This window comes from Ochotona curzoniae, unplaced genomic scaffold (genome assembly GCF_017591425.1).
Source record: "Ochotona curzoniae isolate NIBS_2020 unplaced genomic scaffold, NIBS_Ocur_1.0 patch215, whole genome shotgun sequence".
Taxonomy (NCBI): Eukaryota; Metazoa; Chordata; class Mammalia; order Lagomorpha; family Ochotonidae; genus Ochotona; species Ochotona curzoniae.
In genome coordinates, this window is record NW_024466768.1 from 212,491 (window position 1) to 234,464 (window position 21,974).

At 40.4% G+C, this 21,974-nt stretch overlaps 1 protein-coding gene across 1 annotated transcript in view; it reads left to right on the forward strand.

Annotated features, from left to right (window-relative positions):
* Positions 1-21,974, forward strand: part of LOC121166706 (amine oxidase [flavin-containing] A) — a 54,022-nt gene that overhangs the window by 13,112 nt on the left and 18,936 nt on the right. The window contains exons 3-5 of the mRNA XM_040995957.1: positions 2,811-2,948; positions 18,996-19,100; positions 21,741-21,832. Coding sequence (XP_040851891.1) covers positions 2,811-2,948; positions 18,996-19,100; positions 21,741-21,832 — 335 coding nt within the window. The remainder of the gene's footprint in view (positions 1-2,810; positions 2,949-18,995; positions 19,101-21,740; positions 21,833-21,974) is intronic.

Here is a 21,974-nt window from a genome sequence, read left to right on the forward strand (position 1 = left end):
TTGAGAGAGAGAGAGAGAGATATCTATTTGCTGGTTCATTTCCCAAATGCCCTGAATAGTTAGGGCTGGACCAGGCAGGAGCCTGGAGCCCAGAGCTCCAGCCAGGTGCATCCCAAGCAGAGTTTTAAGTGCCATGCCAAATGCCTGCCCTTTAAAGAGCATGTCAGTATTCTAAAGACGTAATGTTTGAAAAACTCCCAAGAGTCCTCTTGCTGTCTTAGTTAAAGCTTGGAAATTTCTTGGCATCCAGTTTTGTTCTTTGATCTTCAAATAGATGGTTTCACTGATGGTTAGTGAAGGGAAATATAAAGAGTTTGAGGGACTGATCAAAGAAGTCAGAGAAGCACTTTATTTGTGCTTTTTTGGCAGAATGGGCATTGTCAATTCCCTATTGAAATACATAAAAGTCTGAATAAGGTCACCTGTTCTAATCTGACAGGGAAGTCACATCCAGAATCAGCACCTACTCCCTGTTTTCTGCTGCTACCTTCTGGTGGGAAAAACCATCATATCTGCCAGATTGCTGGCACCAGCTGACTAATTTCCCTACTTTCATTCATCCTTCCACCCAAGAATCTATCCTTAGGCATAGAGAATGAATCTTTGAAAGCCAAACTTTGTTCTTCTCTGCCTTAAACCTTCCAAAAGTTTCTCTTTTTGTTCATAGGATAAACCAGCGTCTTTGCGATCCCTGTGAGGTTTTATCTGGCTGGGCACCTAGTAGTCTCTCTAATCTTATCTCTGGTTCTCCCTTCCTTGCCTATTTTTGTTATATCCACATTGGCTTCATTGTTATTTCTTTTTTTTTAAGATTTATTTATTTTTATTGGAAATACAGATTTACAGAGAGAAGGCAAGACAGAGAGAAAGATCTTCTGTCCACTGGTTCACTCCACAGGTGGCTGCAATGACTGGTGCTGAGCTGACCTGAAGCCAGGAACCAGGAGCTTCTTCTGTGTCTACCATGTGGATGTAGGGTCCCAAGGGTTTGGGCCATCCTCTACTTCTTTTCCAGGTCACAAGCAGGGAGCTGGATGTGAAGTGAAGCAGCTGGGACACAAACCGGAACCCATATAGGATCCTGGTGTATGCAAAGCGAGGGTTTAGCTACTAGGCCACCTCGCTAACCACCCTTGTTGTTTCTTCAATATAGTGTGCACATTTCTACCTTTAAGTCTCTGTGCTAGCTCGCTCTTCTGTCAGGAATGCTTTTTTCCTCGAGGTAATAAATGAGACAGGTTGTATAAAGTACATACTAGACAAACTGTAATATACAGAAACACATATACAACTTTCAAAGCAGCAGATAGGTAAAGCATCGACAAGATAGCAAAGATTCTCTGGAACAACACTGGAATGGATTGACCTACTTTTCTGTAGATGGTAAGGTAGAATTGCCAGCCACTGACGAAGCTGCTGGTAGACTGATTCTTACAAAGCTGAGTTTACATAAGATCAAGTCGAGCCCAGCAAAATGTTCGTGCATGACAGGACGGGGAGGTGTTGATCAACTCTTTGCTCGATCTAACAGAGTTGCAAAGACTACACCACATATACACTTCAGTGGAGCTTCAAATCATGCCAGGCATTAAAGATGGAATAAACTTATGCAGTACTATTAGAGTCACGGAGGCTAGACAAAAGTAAGCATAAATTTTCTTTGTCATCTCTTAGGATTCAAATTACTTTTTCAATTTTTTTTCAAGTGTAATGAATTATACACAACAAAAAACAATCAGGCAGCAAAGATAAAAGAAAATACACATGAGAACTAGTACAAGCCATAGTATAGAAGTAGATCATTAAGAAGCTATCACAAAAACAAAGAGGAATTATACCTCAGCAATGTTGAATTTTTAAATTAAATCATTGGTAAATACTGAATGGCCTAAAAAAGTGAAAAACCATGTTTAACAGGGGAAAGTAAATAATTTTAGTCTAATAGAGAGAGCTTGCATTATGCATAAATAATTTAGTAGGCATATGAGTATTTTAGTACCTTTTATGTCCTCTGTTATGAATTCTTTCTTGGAATTATTTTAGCATAGTACCAAGAGCCCATCATGGTGGGCTGACTTAAAATTTCATCTAGTGAAAATCAGAGTACAAAACAAGGTAAATTTCAGGGTAGCTTCTCCAGCAGTAACCCCAGAGAAGAGTATACATAGTGACTTAGATGTTTTGGAAAGAATCTAGACCGGCAGGACATACATAATTATTCATTACGTTGCTGAATGGGCCTCCCTGTTAGCTCTGGTGAAAATGCCTTATTAAGAGTGACAACAGGGCTGTGCTCCAGTTCTTGAATGGAGGAGAAGTTATGGCTGTTTTTAATAGCATTTTTAAAAAAGATTTATTTATTTATTGGAAAGTCAGATATACAGAGAGGAGGAGAGACAGAGAGGAAGGTCTTCCTCTCTGTCCGATGATTCACTCCCCAAGTGAGCACAACGGCCGATGCTATGCCGATCCGAAGCCAGGATCCAGGAACTTCTTCCAGGTATCCCACACGGGTGCAGGGTCCCAAGGCTTTGGGCTGTCCTCGACTGCTTTCCCAGGCCACAAGCAGGGAGCTGGATGGGAAGTGGAGCTGCCGGAATTAGAACCGGCGCCCATATGGGATCCCGGCGCGTTCAAGGTGAGGACTTTAGCAGCTAGGCCACTGTGCCAGGCCCCAATAGCATTTTCTAAGAGAGATATGCAGCCTACTTAAATGTGAAAGAGCAGTGGAGTTCATTTTTCGTGACATATAAAGGCATTTTTCTCTTAGGTTTTAATTGCACTTCTGATCCCTTTATTTCTTTGTGCAGAATGAACAAGTCAATTATGTGGATGTTGGTGGAGCTTATGTGGGACCGACTCAGAACAGAATCTTACGCTTATCAAAGGAACTGGGTATAGAAACATACAAAGTGAACATCAGTGAGCGTCTTGTTCAATATGTCAAGGTAAGCCTGACTTTTCATGCAAATGACTAATGATGGAGCATTTTGTTTGAGAAAATATCTGATTTTACTTGTTTTGTTTTGTTTTTATTCAAAGCATAGCAATAGACTTCTTGGCCTTAAAATTGTATTCTACCTACCTTTTTCTTTTTCAAAAAGCCCTAAGGACTCCTGAAATCATGGTGGGAGAGCATACTTCGTCCCCCACCGTGGTCCTCACAGCCTCCCTACTGGAATAGGCACGGAAGGCTCTTAACTCCCTCCTGATGCAGCCAAAGGGCACAGGAGAGGGAAATTTATGATATATATCGCATGAATACACGTACAAACCCCTAGCCCTAAGCAACCCCTGAGCCCTAAGTCACCTAGGAGGCTACTCTAAGTCCCCAAGGAACGCAGTCCTTTGAGGCTACTTCCTTTAGCTTTTGAACTAGTTATTCAACCTCATTCTTATCTAACAGGTCTTTAACACTTTGTTTATTTCCTCTGTACCAGGCTTTGACTCTTGGGAAGTCTAACTCATTTGTGCAGCTTCCTACTGTTTAAACAAAAGACTGTTTAAACTCTAGCTGCTGACATCCACCCAAGAACTAGCAGCTGTTGCCAGTGTCATTTTTTTCTTACTAAAACCAAACAAGGAGCAAGTGACTGGGGTCTGAAAACTTGCCTTGAGAAATCAAGTTTCCAGTCTGACTGCAGCCCACTTCCTGCCATTAGTATTACTATGGCAGGGATCATTTATTCCTTCTAAGGTCAGGATTTCCACAGCAGTGATCACATCACTTCTAAGCAGGCACTTATCTCCACCTCACTTAGCCTCAGGCAAGCACTGTTGGTCTGGAAGCTGTAGAGCTTTGAGAATGTCCCTGGAGTTAAAAATAATAATTTTGTTTTGATTTGGTTGACAAGAGGCAGAGAAATTGAAAGACACACAGACAGAAAGGACTTTTGTCTACTACCTCCTCAAATACTTGCAAAACCTAGAACTGGGCCATTCTGAAGTCACGAGCCAGAAATTTGATCCAGATCTCCTATGTGGGTGACAGAAACCCAGGTACTTGGGTAACACACTCCAGGCCTCCCAGGGTCTGCATTAGCAGCAAGCTGCGATCAAGAGCTGGAGCCTCGTATTGAATCCAGTTAATGTGATCTGGGAAATGGATGGCTGTCTTAACTGGCATCTTGATAGACAGGCTAAACACCTGCTGAGTTAAGGATACTTGTATGCGCAAAGGATGCCCATTCAGGAAATCAGAAATCTTGGCAAACTTTGATAGCCACATGATTTGGAATGTTTGGGAGAATCTGTCAGTGACACATGTGAGAAAAAAAACCCATATCCTTAGGAAAACTGTGGGTTCAGAGGTTAGGGAAGGAATGAGGAAGGTATAAATAATTTTACAAATGTTGGGCCTGGCGCAGTAGCCTAGCAGCTAAAGTCCTCACCTTACAAGCATCAGGATCCTATATGGGTGCCAATTCTAACCCTGGCATCCGTGCTTCCCATACAATCCAACTTCCTGCTAGTGGCCTGGGAAAGCAGTTGATGAGAGCCCAAAGCCTTGGGAACCCCCCGTACCCACGTAAGAGACCTGGAAGAAGCTTCTGGCTCTTGTCTTCAGATCAGCTCAGCTCTGTTCGCTGCGGCTGCTTGGGGCATGAATCAGTGTACAAAGGATCTTCCTCTCTCTCTCCTCCTCTCTGTATATCTGACTTTCCAATAAAAATAAATATGTTTTAATAATTGTACAAATGTTTAGGATCATTGGTATCACTAGTCCAAGGTCACAAAGGAAAACTATTAGTAAATAAGAAGAGTAAAAGTGATAGCAGCTGACATTTATTGAGCCCTTTTACGTTATTTACATTTAATATGAGGAGGGAGGCCAAATGCTTTCCTAGCAATTAAGTTATCTTGTAAATTCACTAGCCTTCCGGCTGGAAGGGAGTTGAAAGTTATGATTCTCCTGGAATCTTGGCAACTCATGCATATAGTCTCTTTCTCCTGAAGAATCAGGTACTTAGATATTTCTGTTTACTAGAGGCTGCAAAAAAAAAAAAAAAAAAAACCCAAAACCCAGCAACAACTAAGTTCTTTCTGTGCATAAAGTCATTATGCCCACCCTGCTAGACAGGTGAGAAAGCTCAAGTTCAAAGATCTAAGCGACATGACAAGGCAATAGAACTACTAGCTGCTTACTAAGCTTTGATTGCATGCTTTTCATTATCCCAATACAATTGTGTCTTGGTAACCTTCAGGGACTGCTTCTGGGACACTCCCCCGCCTGTTGCCACCATTGCTACACGATATAAAAATCCACAGGTGTTCGAGTTCCTTATGTGGCATAGTATTTGCATAGACCTTGTTTACATCCTCTTGCATACTTTACATCACATCATCTCTAAACTGTTCAGTAAACCTAATACATATAATGTAAATGCCAGATAAATGTTTACTGTACTGTTTAGGGAATAAGGACAAGGAGTAAATTACATACGCAATTTCTTTGAACCATGGTTGGCTGAATATGTGGGTGCAGAACCTGCGAATGCATAGCACCAACTATTTCTGATCCAGAAAATAAAATTGAGTTCTTTTAAAAATTACTATTTTCTTTTTAATATTACTTTCGTCTTTGAGAGGAAGGCACTCCCGTGTGTGCCTCTGACAGGGTGGGAGGGTTGGGGTATGGAGGAAGTTGGGTGGGACACCTGCTTCAGTTGTTTCTTTTTCCCTTCTGTGTGAAGTTGAGGGTTCTTAACAGTGTGCTGAGCCTTCAGTGTTTGACAGAACATATGGCTGTTGTAAAGCATCTCACCATCCACTTCACTCAAATGTGTGTCACACAATGAGTAGATGCAGTTATTGAAAGACTACTGTCTCTGCTAGTTTAAGTACATATTTTAAAACTGGGGAAAACTGCACTATAGGTATGTCCTCAAACTAGGTGTCTGCATAGCTCCCCGCTCTGCCCACACTAAAACATGGTGCCAAGGTAAGATTTTAACTTTTCTAATTCAGCTCCTCATTGTTCTTGATGAAGGTAAGATTAAAATAAGAAAGTGCTGTTTCAAAAATTTTTGCTTTACCTGAAAGTTATTAACAAATCATAGCCTGCTGTGCAGTTTTTCTGATATGATCTTACACACTAATTATCTTTAGTGACGTTTAGGGCTTTCTAATATCTGTCTAATTTCTGGACTTCGCAAGGAACCCTGCTTCTAGAGCTCCAGGTGTGACCATTCTGCTTAAAGAGCGGCTGCTGCAAACTGCAGTAGAGGATGGTCTCATGGGAAGACCTCAGGAAATGCTACATAGTACATTGAATTCATAATTAAGTAGCAAGAATTTAAAGGGAGTGCTGAGTCACTTTCATTGTTGCTGCTGTTTAGTGCTTATTTAAGGCTAGGTCACCACTGTCCCTAAAGCCTGTTCCTACTAAGAAGCACAGCCTCAGCTTTCTGGAGGTGGGAGCTAGCTGCTCAACTTCCACTATACTTTCCTCTACAAAACAGTAGATGTGGCTGAGCTATTACTTACATAACCTGGTAGAAAAAGGCATCTTGTTAGGGCACTGGTCTTGATAGCCTGAGGCTGCTTTCAATCATATAATTCTTAACTTTTGGTGGTTTGCTATCACATAGCCATGCACATTAGTATAAGAGTTACATTTTTTTAAGGATTTCTTTTATTTGAAAGGCACATTAACAGAAAGAAGAGAAACAGAGATCTTCCATCCACCAGCCCACTCCCAAAATGGCCACAATGGCCAGAGCTTGGTTGATTTGAACACAGGAGTCTGGGACTTCTTTTGGGTCTCCCACATGGGTTCAGGGGCCCAAGAACTTAGGCTGACTTTGGCCACTTTCCCAGGCCACCAGCAGGGAGCTAGATTGGAACTAGAATAGCTGGTATTTGAACCCATATACAATACTGACACTGCAAATGGAGGCTTAACTTACTACGCCATACCAGTCCCTAGATGAGGTTTTCATTACTGAACTTGCAGCATGTGTCAGGTTTGGTGATAAGACTCATGCTTTACTTTTACTTTGCACAACAAATAGCACACATTAAAATTGTAGCCTCAATAGTCGATCTCTGAAGGTCAGCATCATTCCCATAGTAATGATAAGGATGGCTCTTCTTTATTGAACTCTGTTCCAGGCCCTGTGCCAGGATTGTCACCCTTATCAGGATCCTAAGTTAGGACCTGTAGTACCATATCATAGTTCAGTGGTCAAATAACATGCCAAGTGAGTAAATTTAGGTCAAGGTGTTTGGATTTTTTCTGTATAGTCTCTTACTATGCCAGAGTGTCATGAACTGTGGACTCCAGGAGGCTCCAGTAGAGTTTGTACTTGTCCTGGGCTTTTGTGGCAGCTCTCTTCCCCACATGCAGCGCCGGCAATCATTTTGGTGTATTCTTTGTCTTAGAAGCCTGAAAGAGCAGTATAATTACCTGTTATGATATTAGAATAGTAGTCGGTATAGTGGGTATTTTTATGAAGATTGTGAAACTGTAAACAGAGAAGGCTATATGAGGAATAAACAGGAAGATGCTCATTCTGTTATTCCAAATAAGATTGTTCATGAAGGCTTTTCTGGTGAAAAATCACTCTATTTAAATGCATCTGAGTTCTCACTATTCTCTTCAGTTCTAGTGAAAAAAAATGAACTTTTCCCAACATGTTAATGTATGCAGTTACTAATGCAAATTGTCTTTCTGACACTCTGCATCACCACAATCTAATATAATGTGTTCATTTCTGTAAATAACACTGAAATGAAGTGAGCAAATCACAGAAAGGTTGTCATTGTCAAGATAATCCAAGCCACATTCTTTATGATCCAGATTTCTTCAGTTCTTAAATCTGCCCATTGTGCAACCTTAAAGAATGTCAAAATTATTTCTTATGTCAGCAGTCTGTAGTGCATGTAGCTTCAACCCACACAAGGATGACTTTTAGTATTTGCCAAATAACTATTCTTCATATTTGGTAAAAATTGATTTACAGTATGAGTTTTGATATGACAATGTGCAGATCCAAGTGCAAGCATCTTAGCTGAGCACTGGGGATAGCATATTTTTTAGTGATGCTTTCCCCACCTTCTCCCTTCCTGAGGAGACTATGCCTATCTACTTTGTTCATCAAAGGTTCACATCATTATTTTAAACTCATCCATCAGTTCAATAAATATTTACTTTGAACCTGATGTTCCAAGCTACAGATACAATGGTAAACAAAAGGTGGGCAGATGGAATTAAATAGAGTGGGAGAAGCGTGGCATCCCACTTGTGACCCTAAGCTAGCAAGCTTTCTGTCCCATTGCACTCCACCCCAAAGATTTTCAGCCCTTATTCTTAAGAATAAGAGGGATGCAGAAGGATGTGTAGGGATGCAGATTCATCATACCTCCCATAGCTACTTGCTACTGACTTAGGGGTATGGGGCTTGTCTATTTAGGTGAAGAAATCTCCTAATGTCATCTAATGGATTCATCTCACAAGTCCAAGAATTTCCAGTGAGTGCCAGTAGCTGTGTCCTCTGCATCATCCTTATTATACTGAGAAGTTGTTGGCTTCTGAAATAGACAATTTTATTAATAAGCATGAGCAAAATTGGAAGGAAACAAGCTACAGGTGGAGTACTCTTTGAGAAGGGAAGCTCACATTTTATTATTTCCCAAGTTCTGGATGATGATAGATTGTCCTTGTGTGCATTGTAAAACCATCTAGCTTGAGCATAGAGACTTTTAATGTCCCTTTCAGTGAACAGACTACTTTTAGAGTAGAGGTTACAGATTCCATTAATCACTACACAGGCTGATCCTTGTTCTATAGATTTACATATTCTCAGGCCTGTCAGTTGTCCTTGCTTAAACTTGGGACAAAGTGTCCACAGACTTGGGTACTTGTTGTAAAGTTGAACTGAAAAGTAAGCCAAATTACCTAAAGCAAAGGTTGTTTCTTTTTTTACTAGCTTCATATGGCATACCAGTATCTTCTAATATTATATTAGAAGAACTCACTAAGGAATTTTCCTACTAATAGCAGCTGCCATAAAAGATCAAGAGAAGTAGAAAAAAATGTGCCTGCTTTAAGTGCCATAGCCTTGGTATGGTGAAAGCAAAGACTTATCTTTTTGCCTTTTGTCTAAGAGGTATCTGAGGGCTTTGGTTGCTTCACACGTGTAAACTACTTATCTTTTGTGTACTCCTGGGTATGTTCCTTTCCTTTTCACAGGGGTCAAAACACAGGTGGTATTAACATACAACATGTGTGCCAAGGCCAGGGCACGCATGTGTACATGCATGCATGTGCACGCGCTCACACACACACACTTACTCCAGTCCCAGAGATCAGAGATCCTGATACATCTGAGGCTAACAGGACATCAAAGCACAGATTCCTTGCTGATGCCAAGATCATCTGTGGGCCCCCTCCTCAGCCTGGTGTATGCACTGCAGGTGCAGCTTAGAACTCTGGTGATGCTACTAACTTTGGCCCCTGGTTTGCCAACAGCCTGGCATGTACACATAGGGTGCAGCCTGGACTCCAGGCAGCACCAGCTTCAGCCCTTGCTCTGCCATTTTTCATTATTATTATTTCAAAGGCAGACAGAGAGAGACAGAGAAAAAGTCTTGCATCTTCTGGTTGCCTCCTCAAGTGCCAACAACAGACAGGGCTGGGCAAGAAAAACCAGGATCTGGGAACTTAGTCTAAGGTCTCCCACATGGGTATATAAGGGACCCAAGTATTTGAACAATCGCCTGCTACCTCCCAGGGAGCACATTAGAAGGAAATTGGAAGCAGAGCTAGGACTGTAACCTAGGTCTTCTGATGAGATGTAGATGTCCCAAGTGGCATTTTAACTACTGCATCAAATGCCTATCCCTAGATTCTGATTCTTGTGCAGTAAATTCCTGACCCATTTATATAGTGTAAACGTTTTTATGAATATTGTGAGTTTGAAGTGATTTTTGAGACTATATCCTGTGAAATGGATATAAATAGTATTGTTTTGAATCTAAAAGGTAGATTTTTAAATGATCCCAGCTATATATGTTTAAAAATATTCTCTATAAATTCTTGCTCTTTGGATAGTGGAGATGGAACTGGTCCTGAATCCCCTATTAGATTAATTACTAAAAAAGATTTGCCCTTGAGTTTGTTTTATCAGTGAATGTCATTGAGTTGTGGACACCTTTTGTAAATTTTTACAGTGCCAGTTCTTGCAGAGGAAGGGGAATTGCTTGATTCCTTTTTATGCTTTCCTTGGATTTTCCTAATCTAGATCATAATACAGGTAGTGTTAGGGATGTGGAAAGGGGGCACTTAGCTAGGAATGGAGCAAGACATTTCACAACAGCTACTTTGAAAATAAATTAACATTCTCACTTTCTCCTTGTTTTTCACATCTTCTGTAAATAAACTTTGAAACTATAAATTTTATACCACATATTCTTTTTTAAAGAATGATGCGATATTTACTTTAAAAATACATAAGCTCTCCAGATAGTAACCGTTCAGTAAGCAATTTTTCCTGCTGTTGATCCTGCTCTTCCTACAGCCATGTACTCCAGGTTTCTATGCCAACAGCTGAAATGAAGGGCTTTTGAGAGTGAGTGTGTTCTGGAATACTAAGTGTTTTGTCACTGTTGCTAAGCACTGTTCTTGATTTAGCCAGTAGATTGTGTAAAAAGGTAAAAGCTGTTGTTTTGTGTTAGTTTGTCTTAATGCTTAGCAGATTTGACCCTTTACTTCAGAATGCTTTTTTGCATAGGGGCATTTAATTTTTTTGAAGATGTATTTATTTTTATTGGAAAGGCAGAATTACAGAGAAAGGAGAGATCTTTCATCAGCTGGTTCTTCCAGAAGAAGAGAAGTTTAGCTGCCCCATGAATGCACATTGACCAGCTAGAAAGTCCTTTTGTCATTGCATTGTCCTACCATGTAGCAGGATTAGTGCTGCTATGTAGCCCTATTTCTCTAATGTGAACTCAGCTTTTTTATTTCTGTGGCAAATTTAGCGACACAGAAAACCTAGATGATATTTTAAAAATTTCAGTTAATTATCCCTACTTTGAAATAACACATTGCAATAATGTCAATATTTTATATATAAACACTCCAGTTTTATTTTTGTAACATGTCATTTCTGTTTTGCTTCGAGTTTAGATTTCATACAACCACAACAAGAAACTTTTAAATGGAATTAGGGAAAAAATTGAGTGTTAATTATGGTTCAGTGTGGTTAATGCTTTGATCTTGGGGCTGCAGGACTGAATCCTTTTTGCTTAAAAGATTTTCCTCATGTTATTCCCTTTCAAACAAAAGGAATGATTACTGAAGTCATCCATTTCCTTTCATTCCCGGAGCTTGCCTATAATTTGTCAGAGTTAAATGATATATAATGAACTTTGAGCTAAAATTTAATTTTGTGTGTTTGCAAAGTATCCAGTGACCTAGTTCTACAGCCATATAAATTTCTCTGAACAACAAAAAAATCAGACTTCAGAGACAATGGGAGGAAATCACTGTGGCTCTCACTTGCTGGCCAGCAAAATCCATATAATAATTTGCACATGCACCACCAGAGTAGTCCTGAGTATCTATGACTTTTTCTTATCTGTAAATGTTTTAAAAATGCTTTTCTGATGTGCAAATTCTGGGAAGATTGTTCTGAGAGTGCTGGCTTATAGTCCATGCTACCTCCTACTCCCCGCAGAGGCATCACGACAATAACTTTATCCAAGAGAGGGATACCGTTAGTAGCCTACCTGGTAAGAGGTACTTCTTGGCCCTCAGTCCTCTCCACCTGCTCTGACACTTTTTCACTAGACTGCGCTGTTACAGGGAGAAAGGATCCAGAGCAAATACAGCACAGAGCCCAGGATATATTCACAGTTTTAGTAGGTATGCAGACAAATGCCAGCTCATTCCTGTTTGATTTAGTGTGGTGAGATTATACATCCTATTGTCCAGGAAGAATACAAGAAAGTATTTTCCCATGGGTAGTGTTTGAAAAGTAAATATTCTACTTATCACAGCTTTACTTTCATCTCTTATTTTCCTGTGTTATTTCAAGACTTTGCTAGTACAAACCAGAATGTGAAGAAAGAATGCGTAGGTGAATAGTGTTTTCTAAACAGCATTAATCTCAAAATGCCTTGCAGGAGAGGAGGTTTACTAGTTACACAAAATTTACAAGTGTTCTCTATTCTGTCCCTGACTTTGCAAGTCAAGATTCCCTTAGCAAATTAGAAGTTTTATAAGGCCCAGCAAATGGAAACATTTGCATATAGTGTCCATAAATATCGTAGTGAGAGATACTAATGTAAGAGAAGTTGCATTGGAGATTTAGGTTTCCTAAAGATTGAGGAATTCCATCTTTCTCTGTTGCTTGCAACAGCTAGTATATAGTGAATTCTAGTGAATTTGATGGTAATGATTATTTTGACCATTTTTGGAAAGGATTATATATGGAACTGATATTAATGCTAAACTGGCATTCCATTTAGCAAAGAGAGGAAGTCATTTGTGTAGAAGATGACTAGACCCAATCCGTGACATAGGGGAATAAATGTGATACAGGATGGGTATGAAAGCAAACATTTCATTTTCCCTACTTCATCTTTTCACTTAGCAGATACTTCTTGTAACTCTACTACTCACAAGTCAGCATTGGAGATATAAATACACAGGAAGCATAGTCCCTGTTCCAAAGTACATTGAGGTGGATAGAGAAATAAGGCATATTCACAAATCAGTTCATTACGGTAGTGAGAATAGTTAGGGCCATGAGTGACAATTGCTGATAGGATTATGAAATAGGCAGCTGCTTTGAAAAAGAACTTGGCAGCTCTGTCAAATGGTGTGGGGAGTAAAAGCGATTACAAATGAGTAAGCTTCTACTTGAAGTGATAAAAAGGCTTTAAAATTAGCTGAGACGATGGTTACAGAGAGAATATACTAAATTCCATTGAACTGTACATTTTAAATCAATGAATTATATATAAATATATGATATGTTAATAATGCAGTTAAGCAGCCATCTATCCTCACAGTATAACATTTTAATATTTTACCTGCCTATTTCTACTGTTAGTGATATTTGCGAAAAAGGAACAAATATTAAAAAAACCTTTAATTTCCTGTAATTACCCAAGAGCTTCCAGAACAATTTGTATTGTTTCTAGCTTAATTTCCTTGCTTGCTTTACTTGAATTCCTTGAGAAAGATACCATGCTTATTCTTTTAAAAACCATCCTTTTTAAAGATTTATTGATTTTTATTGGAAACTCAGATATACAGAGAGGAGGAGAGACAGAGAGGAAGATCTTCTGTCCATTGATTCACTTCCCAAGTGACCACAATGGCCAGAGCTGAACTAATGCCAAGCCAGGAGCCTAGAGCCTCTTCCGGGTCTCCCATGTGGGTGCAGGGGCCCAAGGCTTTGGACCATCCTTGACTGCTTTCCCAGGCCACAAGCAGGGAGCTGGATGGGAAGCAGGACTGCCAGGGCTAGAACTGGTGCCTGTATGGGATTCTGGTGCGTGCAAGGCGAGGACTTTAGCTGCTAAGCTACCTTGCCAGGCCCAAACCATTCTTTAAATTTTTTAAAAAAAATTTTTATTTGATAGGCAGATTTTACAGTGAGAGAAGGAGAGACAGAGAGAAAAAGACCTCCCATCCACTGGTTTACTCCCCAGATGGCCACAATGACCAGAGCTGAGTGATCTGAAACCAGGCACCAGGAGCTTCTTCTGAGTCTCTCACATGGGTTCTGGAAACCAAGGGCTTGGGCCATCCTTTGCTGCTTCCCGAGATTATAAGCATAGAGCTGGATCAGGAGTGGAGCAGCATGAACACAAATTGGTGCCCATATAGGATGCCAACATTTAAATCTCTCTGTCATTCCCTGACCCAGTACCTGAGAGAACTAGCTTACTGTGCTACCACACAGGTCCCTCAAACCATTCTTTCTTTATGCTCATGGCCTCTTCTATTTCTGGAGGGCAATAGTTCCCCTTTTCCAGAAATGGAACTGCAAGATTCAGGTGCCACTGTGTTGGCTGGCAACCATGCAAGTCTTTAGAAAGGAGCTGAGAATGTGATAAAATATCAGGTCATGAGCAAGCATGCAGGAATGTGTTATCAGTCTTTGAATGTGTGAGAGTTTGGATAACAGTTTGGTAATAATAAATATAGAGGGAGTAGAGGTAGAAAAATATAAACCACAATATAGTGCAAATATAATAATAACAAACAGATGGCAGCTGAAGTTCTTTGGGGAAATAGGAAATGAGTGGATGGAGAAAGAGGAAATGAGTGTGGATTCTACCCTGGAGGCTTTGGTAGATGGGTGAAGGGAAAACCAACACCATCTGCTGGGGTGTGTCAGATGAAGCCAAATATTAATGGGATGGCTATGTCCCTTCAGTTATGGCTAAATGGAGCTCACTGGAAACATTAGAACTCCGTCTGGGTCTCCCTTATGAGTGACAGGATCCAGGTACTTGAGCCAACTTCCACTGCTTTCCCAGGTGTATTAACAGGGTGCTGGATCTGAAGTGTAACAGCCAAGACATGAATTGATACCCTTATGGACAGCAGCTTAGCCAATGTGCTACAACACCAGCACCCTAAGTGCTTGCTTTATTTAAAGCATTGTTAAGGACTACAGAAAAGAAACCTCAAAAGATCACTCTGTGGAGAGGGATGGTGGTCAGTGCTATGGTACATCATGTTAAACTGCCATCTGCAGTACTGGCATCCCTTGTGGGCACTGGTTCAAGTCCAGGCTGCCATATTTCTGATCCAACTCCTTGCTGTTGTGTCTGGGAAAGCAATAGAAGATGACTCAGGTACTTGGGCCCCAGTACTGGATAAACCTTCTTGCTTCAATCTGACCCAGCCCTTGGCCATTGGGCCATTTTGATAATGAACCAACAGATGGAAAACTTCTCTTTCTCTTCCTCTCTCTATATGCTCCTGACCTTCAAATATATAAATAATATAGAAATATATGTTTTTTGAAATTCCCCTTGGGGCCATCATTGTGGTATAGCAAATTAAGCTACCACCAATAATGCTGGCATATTGTATGGGTGCCTCTGCAAGTCCCAGCTGCTGTACTTTGAATTCAACTCCCTTCTAATACACCTGGGAAAACAGCAGAAGATGGCCCAAGTGCTTGGTCCCCTACACGCTTGTGAGAGACCCAAATGGAATTTCATCTGTTGTGTCCATTTGGGAAGCAAACCAGTGGATGGAAGCTGTCTCTCTCTTTCCCTCCTTCCCTCCATTCCTCCCTCTGCCTCCCTCTCTTCCTCCCTACTTCCCTTCTCTTTTTCTCTCTCTCTGTAACTCTACTTTTCAAATAAATAAGTTTTTAAAAGATCTCTTACCAATTATGTCTAATGCAGTGGGACTATTCTGGTCCCAAACAATTCATATGGGCTAGACAGGCATATTCCTAAAACAATCCAGAAATAAAGCATCTGTTTATTTTCAAGATGATTAAACAAAGATATTTGGCAGCTTTCCCAGTGACCTTTGATACTTTAATAATATTCCCTTTTGCTTAAAGAAAAATGTAAGAATACAGATGCAGTTCTGTAATGTGCCAATCAGTAAATGCTACTTTATACTACAAATTTGTCTTTTCTTATAGGACAAATAATAAAAAGTTTTGTGTGAGCCGTAAATTGTCATCTCCTGGTAACAACTTCTATTATTATGAACACTGGTAGAAGAAACTGGTTTCTCAAGAGGACTTAAGTATTTGGGGCACAATTCCAAGGACATTGTGTTCTGCTAAACATCAGCCATTTCTACTATGTCAGTTCTAAGGCACTTTGGAAAGATAGTAAGATTTCGGAGTATAGGCATAAAACATAAGGAGATAAAAACTCTGGAGTAATAGTCAAGTTTGTTACTGAAGAGCAGTGATCATTTGCAAGTAGTGTTCAAGAGCTTCTGCCATGCATACCCTTAGGTCACAGAAACTTTTCTTGCTGAAAAGTGGCTAGAGATTGAAAACTGGCTGACATCTTGGTAAAGGTAGTTCTCATTCAGCTAAGAGACATCCCCTGGCCTTGGTTCTAAACTACATTATGTATATTCTCTCTCTCTCTCAACTACTTTAAGGATTCTCTCTCTCTCTCTCTCTCTCTCTCTCTCTCACACACACACACACACACACACACACACACACACACTCACGCACACAAAGTAGTCTCAAATTGTCTAATATAGGAGTAGGCAATGGGAACAAGGAGCCCTTCTGGACACTTTGTAAGACAGAGGCAGTGTTGTGTGGTTGCCGGCACCCCATACACATGACATTTCTTTAGCAGGTTTGGATTTTCTGTGAAATAAGAATTCAGAAATGGATAGTTGCAAAACTAGAGAACGAAATCCTTTATCTACTTGGTGCCTCTGTCGAGCTTTCTTAGAGTGGGGCTTTTGTGATCTTTTAAAAAAAAATTCCATGGCACCTGTTCCTAGAAAGATTACCAGACTACCTTCTCTTCTTTGCTTGCACTTCTGCCACCTTTTTGTTATGAAGGCTCAGATCATGGAATCATAAAGACCTTTCATGGAATTATGTTCAAGTTGGCATTGTTCTGTAAAGAACTGCATTAGGAATGTGGAATACATTTTGTTAAACTGTAATGCTTTTCCTAATGTTCCTAGTGACTGAGAACATGAAAGTTTTTAATAAGACTTTTGAAGCAACCAGTTTTGTAGGAAGATATTCTTTGAGTATAAAATGTACATTCTACCCAGGAAAATACATACTTTTTTCAGATTTCTCTTAAGGGAAGAATTATAACAAGAACCAGCTATTCTGAAGACTGCCCAAGCCATTACTTAGCACAGCTTCTGTCCTCCCCATAACTATTTTTGTGTTCTATGTAAAATGTCTCTACCCATTTTTCTCAGAACACACGTTAGCCTTTTCCAAAATTGGCCCTCTTTCTTCAGCAGTCAACTTACATCCCTAGGGAATTTTAGTTTCTATTTTTACTTCCTAGAAATGGGAAACATGCATGTGGAAGACATAAAAGTTTCACATTTCAAAGTTTCTCTTTCTTTCAGATGAGAAGCTTAAAATATCTCTAGAACAAAGCTATCTCCCCATTCCATCAACCATATAGAAGTCAGGAAAGCATGTTTTATGAGCTTAGGCTTTGGGAGCAGGAAATTTCCGTTCTGCTATTTACTAGCTACTGTCACTGGGCTTTAGTTTCCTCATTTATAAAATAAAAACATCAGTAGTGCTTGCCTCCACAGGACTGGAATGTGCATTACATGAGATAACGCATATGAGGAGTTTTAGCTGGTGTCAGGCATGGGAAAAAAAACTCAATAAATGTTAGTGATGATGGTGGCGATGATGATAAAGGATTTGGTGTCTTGAAAAGTTGTACTGCAGCATTACAACATGACATTTTCTGATAGAAATCAGATCGCACAATCTGCTGAGGTTATTTGATTTTTGTTATGTGCAAGGGAAAATTACTTCTTTTGTCAATTAATGGCTGCCATACATTCTTACTCAGCTGGACAATGTGTGTGTGTGTGTGTTGTTATACCTTGTGGTGATTTAGAGTTTTTTTATGTGCTTTTAAAAAATGCAACTTTTAATATCATGCAATACACACAAAAGGGCTTCTATAAATACTTTTTTGACTAATAATCATATTTTTTTACAAAATTATCATAGTAAACATAATCTTGACCTTATGAATATTTAGAAGACATTTATTTAGTTTGTTAATTTTCGTTTTCTTTGAAAGGTAGAAAGAGAGACACACAGAAAGATTTTCAATCTGTTGATTCATTCTCCAGTGCCTGCAAGTTTTTGCAGGCCAGGTCAAAGGCAAGATGCAGAAACCCCATCTGGGTGGGTCTCCCACATGAGTGATAGGGACCTGAATACCCGAGCTGCTGCTTCCCAGAGCACAGATAAGCAGGAAGTTGCAATCTGGAGTGAAGCTGATTAGGAATGCGGACATCTAAACTACTGGACCGGATATTCTCCCCAAGACATTTTTTTTTTTAGAAGTAGAAGGAATTAAATTAGCAGAGAAGATCACAGAAGCTACCTTGACCTGCTCTTCTTTTTATAAGTATTCACATTCCACTCACTCTGTTTTTTTACTTAAAACAGGGCCTGTCACACAGTAAAATGAAATAATTGCCAATAATGAAACATCTTCATGTTAGAGGTCTTTGTACCAAGCCATGGAATCCAAGTTGGGGTGACAGGAAGTAATCTACTGAAAGACTGTGAGAGACCCTACAGAACTGACATGAAACTGGAGGATGAGCAGAGAGCAGGAGAGGTCTGGCAAGTTAGAGGCAGGAGCAGGCACTGTAGTCATTCTAGCAAGGAGCATCTCCTAGCACACTGCCACAGGAAAAGAGAAACCACAGACCCTTCTGTCTTCTATATCTGGGAGACTATTCCAGGGTCACACAGCAATGGGAAAACTTTTGCTAATCTCACTGTAATTGAGGCCTATATAGCTAAATTATATTCGCTACATTTAAGGAAATCCTTTTGCCACAGAGGATATTGTCACTTTGAAAATGGCTGACTTGGGCCCAGCGCAGTGGCGCAAGTGGTTAAAGGTCCTCACCTTGTGCGCCCGGGATCCCATATGGGCGCCGGTTCTAATCCCGGCAGCCCTGCTTCCCTTCCAGCTCCCTGCCTGTGGCCTGGGAAAGCAGTCGAGGACGGCCCAAAGCTTTGGGGACCCTGCACCCGCGTGGGAGACCCGGAAGAGGCTCCTGGCTTTGGATCAGCATAGTATCGGCCCGTTGCGCTCACTTGGGGAGTGAATCATTGGACGGAAGATCTTCCTCTCTGTCTCTCCTCTCTGTATATCCGCCTTTCCAATGAAAAAATAATAAAAATAAATCTTTAAAAAAAATGGCTGACTTAAACTGGTTATTTTGTTTCGTTTTGTTTTTGGAATGCTTCTTAGTTTCTACTGCTTTTCAATTGCTTACTCTTCCTTTTATGTACCAGGGGAAAACTTATCCATTTCGTGGTGCCTTTCCTCCAGTATGGAATCCCATCGCCTACCTAGATTACAACAACCTGTGGCGCACCATGGACAACATGGGAAAGGAGGTAAAAGTATCTGTTGACTTTGCACATGGCCCATTACTGAAATAAAATGGCAACTTAAAAAAATATTATTATTTTATTTTGATGATCTTTACATAGTTATTAGAGCACAAAGAGTCAAGGGCTACAGGAAAGTGGGTAAGACCATTGTTTCCACATTCTCTTTTTTCTTTCCTATATCTGAGGGAAGTGGGGAGATAAAGGGAGAAGCCACACCCACCTCCCAACCATCCCAGGGTCCCCGATATGGGGCATGCTCCGAGGGCACTGCTCAAGTGGTTTCAATAGTTCAACAGTTCTGAATTGCTGCCAGTCTTGCCATTCCAAACACAATGAAATCTCTTCAGAATCCACTGGCTGCTATAGTCCACCTTAGAGTTTCCGTTTACTCAAATTTTCACTGCCAACACTTGGCTGGGGTAGTTGATCAATTTGTTCTGTCCTCTGCCATGGTACCAGTGTCCTCTGCAGGCTCTAATGTACTGCCATATCTTCCATGTGCACCTGGATATGCTGTCCACTGCTCCATCTGAGCCACTGAGGAGGCTCAGCTCTGATACATGCACTCCATGATCAGACCATAGAACTTTCATGGTTGGGGTTCTGATTCCAGCAGTTTAGTTTGAGGGATCCCCATAGAAATTTCATCTGAGGTGATTCCAGACCTGATGATTGTGTGTGTTTGCCAGTACAGGGTCCAGCACAGTCCATCGCCTCAATCAGCTTATGCACACATTGATGGTTACAATTGATGGGTCAGTTCTACCCTCAGCCCTGTCTTCTACACAAACCAATGGGTGCTGGAGCCCAGCCCAATTCTGCCCACCATACACTTGGCCCTCACGCAAAGCAGTGGGAGCTGCAGCCTAGTTAGAGTGACCCTCAATAACCCTCATCATGCCCTCTGCCCTGGTTCCCGTGCTTGCCAGTATGTACAGTCTGTCCCACATCCCATTCATTTCTTATACATGTCAATGGGCATTGAAGCCTAGTTCAATACAACCAGCCCCACTATCCAGCCCACACACATGCTGGTGGGTGCTACTCTCTGTCTAGCCATGCCTGCCCCAGTCCTGGTTTTTATGCTCACCAGTTGGAGTGGCAACCCAAGAGGGAGGTGCCCACTATTTCCCTACTGGGCCCACTCCACCCCTGGATTTTTCACTCTCCAGGTGGTTCTGTAGTTTGACTTGACAGAATTCCCTGCCCTCTCTCCCCCCAACCCATGCCAGCATCTGCCAACTGATGCTGCCCAACCAACCCACACTCACTCTGGCTTGTGCATGCACCAGTAGGAACAGTCAACCCAACCTGACTTTTCCCTGATCCAGCTCACATGAGGCCAACAGATGTTACTGTAGTCCTACCTGGCCTGTTCTGTCCGCATCCCAACTCGTGCTCTCCAGTGGGACTGGTGGTCCAGCAGGGGAACCCCATGCAATGGCAACTGTATAATATCCATCCAAAGTAGTACAGGGAACATTGCACTGTATATTGATGCATTTTTTTTCTAACCCATAAGAACTGTGGAATCTGGTAGTATTTCTTTTTTGACAAATGATGAAAATGAGTGACCAAAAGTTATGTTATATCTAAGACTACACAGTATAGAAACCAGGATTCAAATACCCTCTCTCTGATACTGATGCCTGTGGGCCTTTAAGTAACTGAGCATTTAAATGACATATTTTTTTTCTTATATATCTCGACTTTTTTCCATTTAAACTAGCCTTTTCATTTTACCAGCTTTACTGAGAAATAATTGACAAGTAAAAGTTATATCTATATGTGGTGTACAATAATGACTTTTGATATATGTATACTCCAGTTTAGCAGCTAAGAATCAGAGAGAGTCAACTGAATCAAGGCATACATATGTCTTTCAAACTAATTTTTGGTACCTGTGTTTCCTGTATAAAACATTTTATTTACAAACTTACCTGGGTACCCATGAAAAATATCATAAAATATTTATGAATTAATTAAACTGATATATATCAAGGGCTACCAACACACTGCCTTCTCAGTGAGCTCTAGATTACAGAGATGTAGTTTAAATAATTTTATAGGAGCAATACATGTTACTTTAAATAGAATTCACACATATAAAATACACAATCCAGTATTGAGAATTGTTTGACAGTCACAGAGCCTTCATTTTTCCATTGCTACTCTTTAAGTTTCATTTGCTAGTTGATTACCATTGTCTCATGCTTCTATAGTTAGTAAAGGAGAAAAAGAGTTGCTGCCCCAACGATTTTTTTTCTTGGCCACAGGCTCCATAATTTCACACTCTGAAATGTAATTTAGCATCCCCAAATGGGTATTAATCCTCAATAATAGTAAACATTGATAATGATCATTGTCATAATAATCCAATTACATACAAAATCATGCATTAATCAATATAAATATTATAGCTAGCAAAATATAAATACTATAAATATTATTGTTTTGGCAGTAGCATTAAGGCACAGAATCCAAACAGCTCTTTTCCTCCCTGATCTCCATGTACAATTCTGTGCCAGTCACACATTCCAATAGAGACCAGGAGACCAGGAGACCAGTTTTCAAAGTTTCTCAGGTGGGCCTCTCAGCTGGGCCATGACACTGACCATTACTTGGGATCTCTTTTCACTGCAGATTCCAGCAGATGCTCCTTGGCAAGCACCTCATGCTGATGAGTGGGACAAGATGACCATGAAAGAACTTATCGATAAAATATGCTGGACAAAGTAAACTTGACCATTTTAAATTTGCTTTTATATCTTCCATTCCTGTGTTTTCTACTATGTTTTGTGCCATATTGCTTTTCTTAATAATTTACAGGAAGTTTGTTGAGAAGAATCCTAATATTCTTTCAGTCAGTAGCAACTT